Source organism: Helianthus annuus, chromosome 1 (genome assembly GCF_002127325.2).
Source record: "Helianthus annuus cultivar XRQ/B chromosome 1, HanXRQr2.0-SUNRISE, whole genome shotgun sequence".
NCBI lineage: Eukaryota > Viridiplantae > Streptophyta > Magnoliopsida > Asterales > Asteraceae > Helianthus > Helianthus annuus.
In genome coordinates, this window is record NC_035433.2 from 8,100,302 (window position 1) to 8,107,744 (window position 7,443).

Here is a 7,443-nt window from a genome sequence, read left to right on the forward strand (position 1 = left end):
TGGAAAAACAAACAATTTGGATGGAGTTAGAGGCGGGGAGCAAACTGGCAAAAAAACCGAAACATCAGGGAGTAAAATGGCTATTTTTAAAGGTTTGAAGCAAAACCGTTAAAGTGACCAAACCACAGGGAGCAAAACGGAAGTTTACTCTAATATAAAAAAGTTTTTTGGCTGCTAATATAAAAGATATAGAACTACTACAACCCTTAGTTAAATGTTAGTCAAATTACTATTACCCGATAATAAGAGATTCCTCGTCATCTGCATAAACAACTGATCAACTCTGAAACATGAAGAGAAGTAATAAAAAACTCTACACTCCTGAAATTAACACCTACCTAACTCTCATGGTACTACACAATTTTCACCGAGTAAATTCTAGTTTTTACCTGTGTAACTACAGTTGTGGATATAGTTACCTAACCCCCTCTTCACATTGATTGTCAATTAACTATTACAATTTACAGTCCTGCAGTCAGATAGTTAAGACAATAGCCTAAAGAATAGAAGAAGATAAGAGCATTTTGTGTGCTACCTACAATTCTACACAATTTTCTTCAACTAAATATACATATAATTATATATATATGCAAGTAAATGAAGCTTCTATATGAGTTGACTTGACATTACATGGAAGTTAGTAAAGACCTGAAATTAAACCAGTTGAGAAACTGATATTTCAAATATAATTTTCTTTTCCATAACTGAGGCATAATTGTCAATAGCGAACAGCGGACGATTGCGACAGACTACCTGTACGCTACGTAGTGATAGCGATAAAATAGCGGGCGCTATTTTATGTTTAGCGACACACTAGGAGAAAATTTTAGAAATATTTTATATGTAGATTATATCCAAATAAGCTGTTTTATGCGCTGTTTTATATGTATGCTTAACAAATAACCTAAAATCCTGCTATTTTATACCCATAAAATCCCGCTGTGTATATTAAAGCAAAAAAACCTAAAATCCCGCTATTTGCCCGCTATGGAGATGCCAAAATCAAATAGCAACATAAGTGCTACGCTATGCTATTCGCTATAGCGCTCGCTATGAGCGTTATTAATAACTATGCGTAATAGCGACCCCAATATTTCATGTTTAGCGATAAAGGGGTAGAAAATATAATAAAATAAAAATTATATTTAACACACCAGTTATGTATAAAAGTGCTAAAAATATGCTATCACTAATCATCTAAATAAAAAAATTAAAAAAAAATCCTCTCTTTATCGCTATAGGAGTACCCTTCACCTATCCGCTGCGCTATTCGCTATAGCTGGCGCTACCAGCGCTATTGACAAATATGAACTGAGGTATATAATCAAATCGAACCACCACTATACTAGCCTTTATACTTTTTATAAATAACATTAAGAAAAAACATATTTCACAATTTTTACGAATAATATATTACTTGCCCCCTCCTTCAGCTTTACAAATTAACAGGTATGTTGTCTTTATATTTAAAGTAAAACTTGATTTCGAAATAAGCTTATATTTGCCATGCCTGGCAGAATCATATGACCGGCCCGCTTTCCCAACAACCAAAATAACCAAACCATTAACTGATCGGTTATGAAAATCTAAAAACCAAAACAACAGTCATAGATTCGGTTTTCGCTCCTGCAAAATTCATAAATTTCTTTTTCACCAAACAGTAATATCTTGAATGAAGGGTATGGACCTATGGTATGTTAAGGACCTCCATTTCCATGTACAATTGTACAAATTGATTGCACTGACAGCCTACACAAGCCCATAAAAATATAGATGGGCCACAAGGCCCATAAACACAAACAATATTACCCAACCAACATTAATATTACCCAAACAACATTCATGTTACAATTGAAGGGAAGATATATTAGACTGAATGCAGTTAGTTTTCTTTTTCTTTTTTTTTTTTTTTTGCCATGCAAAAATAAAAATATTTTCATGTATTAATGTTTAATGATTTATATTTAATACTAATGTTAGTCACATTTGTTTTATTTAATTTTAATTCAGCCAACTAAACATAAATCAATAAATATCATAGTTATTAAAGGCGCTAGGCGCACTCAAGGCGCATAGGCCTCGCCTGGGGCCTAGGCGCAAAAAAAGCAAGGGCCTGAGAAAAATAAAGCGCATAATGAAAAAAATTAAAAATATATTATGTATTAGAAAAAGAATACTATTCTTTAAATAAAATAAACAAAATCTATTATATAACACTTTATATCATTTATTTAGTACCAAAAGTTCTAAAATAGTGTATTAGTGTAGAAAAGTAGTTTTCCTAAGTACGGATCTGGCTAGAATCTTGCCGGAATTTAGAAAATTTGGCCGGAAACTCTCCGGAATCTAGGAATCACGTCGGAATGTGCACCTGAACCATCACCTGAAGAATTAAAGCGCAATTTCCTCGACTTAAGGCGCAACTGCCTCGCCTCGCTTGAAAAATGGGCCTAGGCGCAAGAGGCGATGGCTTTTCACAACTATGATAAATATAACGACCGAAATAATAAGTATTATTTTTTCCTTTTATTATCGGTAACCTGTTGAAATTGAGAATAATGAGTTAAACTGATTGATATTAGAGAAAAGTGATGTCACGAGTCACGACACCTATGATTAATATTTAATATTAACACAAACTTGTAAGAGGCCAATTGCTCATCACACCACATTACTTAACATTACCTTTATTATCTAATTTTATAATTTGTTACGGTTTAGTATCTTAGTTAATAAAGTGATATTATAAACTCAGACTAGGATGAGATGCAAACTTCAAATCAAACTGCAATCTATGGTTTTCAATGTCATCGTCTGAAAAACATTATCCAAATGTATTTATCAGCATAGAAATAGATACAAACAATCTTAAGGAGTTTAGCACATACCGATGAAGGATATGGTTTTCAAACTGAGATACTTTACTCTAAAAACGGAAAAGCCAGAAAGCACATCGGCAGTGTGACTTCATCCGATCATGGTTCGTTTTCTACCTCGTAGTCTCACTGTGACAAGTTAAGAAGTAATTACACGATCATATAAACAACTAATTAATGTGTTTGATAAATATGATTTATTTAAAAGGCGGAAAACGGGTAACAGGCAATGGATCAAAAGGATTAATATTTAGGACCTGTTGGGCCACAAAACATTGTCTTTTTGTTTAAAATTATATAAACCATTGATGCGTGTAATAAATATGATTATATAAAACAATATGTTTGAACTTTTTTTAATATAATGATTAGAAGGTTGTGTGCGTTAAAAAAACATTTTGGCGGCTATTGAACCATTTGATCACTTTAATCCGTTCCTTCTAGCTACATTATTTATTTGACCTGTTTGAGATAAAAGACAGCCTAAATCAAGTCGTTCATATCTAAAATATCCTTATTCAGATTACGCTATAGAAATTAAGTATAAGGGTAAATGAAAATAATTAGACAAGAATAGACAGAATAAGATTATATATTATACCTTGACCGAGTTTGTTAAATGTGGCTGACCATTGCTTTGAAGACTTCCTATATGCTGCAAGTATCTTATCCATCTGTTCAAGAATATCATATCAAAGTTACATCAAATTATGCCTATTACTGTGTCTTTGCCATAGTTGCCAATAGCAAATAGCGACAAGCTATCTATACTCTACATAGAGATAGCGATGAAATAGCGGCCGGTCCCTATTTTAGGTTTAGCGATACGTTAGAAAAAAATAGAAATAATTTATAGGTATACTTTAGCGAGGAAATAGCGGTCACTATTTTAGGTTTAGCGATACGTTAGAAAAAAAAATAGAAATATTTTATAGGTATATTTTATCAGAATACGCCTGTATATGTCATCTAAATAGGCTGTTTATATTAAATATTAAAGAGTTATATTATAACAGAAAAAAAAAAAAAAAAACCTAATGGGCATCGCCATTTATATTAAAAAGCAAAAAGAAAGTAAATAAAAACCTAAAATCCAGCTATATTTACGCTATGGAGTCGCTAATAATCAGGTTGCGAACTTGCGATATATAGTCGCTACGCTATGAAGCGCGCGATAGCGAACGTTATCGTCACAATTGACAACAGGGGTCTTTGCACATTAAAGTTTGTTTTTAGTGAATTATAGGGTATTTGGATGTGTGATTTTTTAAAAGTGAATATTGCAACTTGCAACATTAGTTTATCAAATTATTAGAGCAAGATATAGGCTCGTAATTTTTATACATTTATCTCAATAATTAGCATTAGCTTCCTTAAAAAACCTTTACATGTTTCTTCAAATCTAATTCGTATAACCCTAAAGAATCAGCAAATCATAATCATGCAACAAAATTTCCATTTGGCTTACCACATTCCCACAAGAAGAATGCATCGACAGCAAGGCTCGTTCAAGCACATATAAATCAACAGCTTTATCTTCTGGAAGAGTTGACACAAAGCTCAAACCGAAATCAATCAATACCTGAAAATATAAAGCAAAATACACATATAATAAGATCAAAGAGTCCTCTACATATTACATTGTCCATACATGTAATATTCCTATTAGATAAAACCATAGTTGTTAAAAGCCATCGCCTCTTGCGCCTAGGCCCATTTTCCAGGCGAGGCAAGCCAACTGCGCCTTAAGTCAAGGCAATTGTGCTTGAATTCTCCAAGTGATGATCCCGGCGCAGGTTCCGGTGAGAATCTAGATTCCAGAGAGTTTCCGACCAAATTCTCTGAATTCCGGCAAGATTCCCGCTAGTTTTCTACTTTTATCTAACGAAAAACTACTTTTCTACAATAATATTTTAGAACTTTTGGTATTAAATAAATGATAGTAAATTTATATAATAGCTTTGGTTTATTTTATTTGAAGAATAGTGTTAATTTTCTAATACATAAAATATTTTTTTTTTTATTTTTTCCGTTGTGTGCTTTTATTTTCTTAGGCCCTCGTTTTTCTTGCGCCTTGCCCCAGGCAAGGCCTATGCGCCTTTAATAACTACGGATAAAACTTCATAAAACGTAAAAGTAGATTGAATAAAGATTGAAGTACCAGCTGGTTGCTGCCACTACGCCATAACATATTTGATGTGGTTAAATCCCCATGAATGACCCCACCATCATGTAACTTTCCAATTGTATCCCCGATTTGCAACGCGATATCATCCATCTTTTCGTCAACAACTCCTTTGGATCCAAATTCAAGAAATATATCTTTGATAGCGGGACCTTCGATATACTCAAAAGTGAGTGTATGCGTTACAGGGTCTACCGCATAAAGCACGGGAGTAGAAACTCCGAGCCGTCTAGCCTTTGTCATACACCTAGCCTCCTATCGATAACAAAAAAAAAAACATAACTAAACTATGATGTTTTAACATTAAAATCAAAAGGATTGATACTAGTTGTCAATCTGAGCAACAAACCGCATTTAACCGCTTGAGTGTGAGCTTCGAATCTAAAGTCGGATGCCTATACTTCTTTGAGAACCGTTCCTTAACGATGGACTTCCTTCCAGCAAATGTTGACTCAAAAACTCTCTGAGAAACATCAACTGAATATCAAGAACATAACATACAAGTCTCCATAGTTGTCGATAGCGAATAGCGACAAATAGCGACAAGGCATGGCTAGGCTACGTAGCGAGTAGCGACAAATAGCGACGGCTATTTATAAATAGCGATTACACTAGAAAAAGATTTTTGAAAATTTTTATATGTATATTACATCAAAATACCCTTGTATATATGTTATTTTACATGTATATTTAATTGAACTCGTGCATGCCCGCACGTCCTGCGGACACGAATGCAGCTCCGAAAACGCCAGGCACGCGTGGGCCAGTTTTTGCATTTAACCTTTATTTTTACTTTTTTTTGTATTAAAGCCAAGCCCAGACAGTGAGAAACTAAGAAACTAAAAAATAAAAAAAAATAAAAAAAATAAAAAAAAATCGCTAAAGTCGCTAGTCATCGCCATGAGCAACATAGCGACACTTAGTCGCATCGCCATAAGGCGCGCTATAGCGACCGCTATGGTCGCAATTAACAACTATGCAAGTCTCTCAAGTTTAATTACATATCTTGAAATAAGAATTTCCAAACGACAAAATTTCAGCTTCAAATTTCAATCTCAGCCCTTGAATTCCATACTCCCAACCACAATAAAGCATAAAGTACAAAAGCAAATTAACTCACAGCTTCAGCCCCTTGCTTTATCAGAACCAAAGAGCCATTTTCTCCACTTGCTTCAGTATCCATATGTGTTTTCTTTGGGGATTATGCCGTCCTACATTCAATAACATACACATAAACTTGAGCTTCAAATTTCATCAAAAATCTAACTTCAAACGCTCTTTCTACATGTGGAAACTGTGTTGAAATTAGTCACAACTTGTTTTAGCTACAGTTTTCTCACCGGAATTTCATCGAACACATGGTATGCATTACAATTTAGAAACTGTAATCAACACAAATACATAAACCCACATCTATAATCACATGAATACTCTATCTAACTAGTTCTTAAAATCCAGAATTTAAAAAACTTGTTTGAGTTAGCTAGAGTTGTCTCATGGGAATTTCATCAAACACATGGTATACAACTATGTATTACAGTCTTGAAACACTATATTTGAGATATCGGTAATCGCGGTGGGATATCGGTAATTTTAATATCATGCAGAATTTATATATATAGCAATTTAAGATACAATTCAGTATACTCTCCTACCATTAACAAATTAACCTTTTGCAACTTGCAATACACTAACAATTGTAGCAAGTAGGAACTCATTAAGACTTAACCTTTTGCAACTTGCAAAACACTAACAATAGCAGCAATACGAAGAAAGACGAATAGTAGAACTAAGAAGAAAGGTATTGGTATTGGAAAAATCAGTGATATATCGGTCAAGTTTCACTAATCGTATTACACACTTTAAATCATCATCTTAATTAAAGCATATTAAAAGACAACAAATTTTAATACGCTGACCTGAGTCGTTGAGATTTGGAGTGGTGGAACCGACGACTGGAACGGTGGAGGTTGAGGCGAACGGCCGGCGGAGACTGGTGGAGGCGTGGTCTGATAAGTGATAAGGTTCACAGTTCACGCTTTTGTTTTCAAGTTTAACCCTAACTAGTTTTTTTTTTTTTTTCTTTTGTAATACGCGAGTACGTGACGTGATAAAGTATATAAAGTATATAGAGTATGATCAACCTAACTCGTTTTTGAATTAAATTTACCTCTATTGTATCGTTACGGATTCACGAAAAAAAACTTACGTAACAAAAGAAATAACAAAAAAAAAGATAAATAAAACCTGACTCGTTTCCAAACTAAATTTACGTGAGTTATACCGTTACGAATTCACTAAAAAACATACGTAGAAACTCATTAAAAGAAAACACAAAAAGAAAAAGATAAACAAAACCTAAAATATAAAAAGAAGGTGAGA

The 7,443-nt window shown here is 33.6% G+C and overlaps 1 protein-coding gene across 1 annotated transcript; it reads right to left on the reverse strand.

Moving 5' to 3' along the window:
- Positions 1-2,762: 2,762 nt before the first annotated feature.
- Positions 2,763-7,156, reverse strand: LOC110872039 (EKC/KEOPS complex subunit TP53RK). Its single transcript, XM_022120797.2, has 7 exons — positions 6,981-7,156; positions 6,182-6,272; positions 5,411-5,524; positions 5,038-5,316; positions 4,345-4,458; positions 3,478-3,550; positions 2,763-3,005 (listed from the first exon to the last, which is right to left on the reverse strand). Exons 2-7 carry the CDS (start codon positions 6,242-6,244, stop codon positions 2,968-2,970), a joined length of 681 nt encoding a protein of 226 aa, XP_021976489.1. The 5' UTR covers positions 6,245-6,272; positions 6,981-7,156; the 3' UTR covers positions 2,763-2,967.
- Positions 7,157-7,443: the final 287 nt, after the last annotated feature.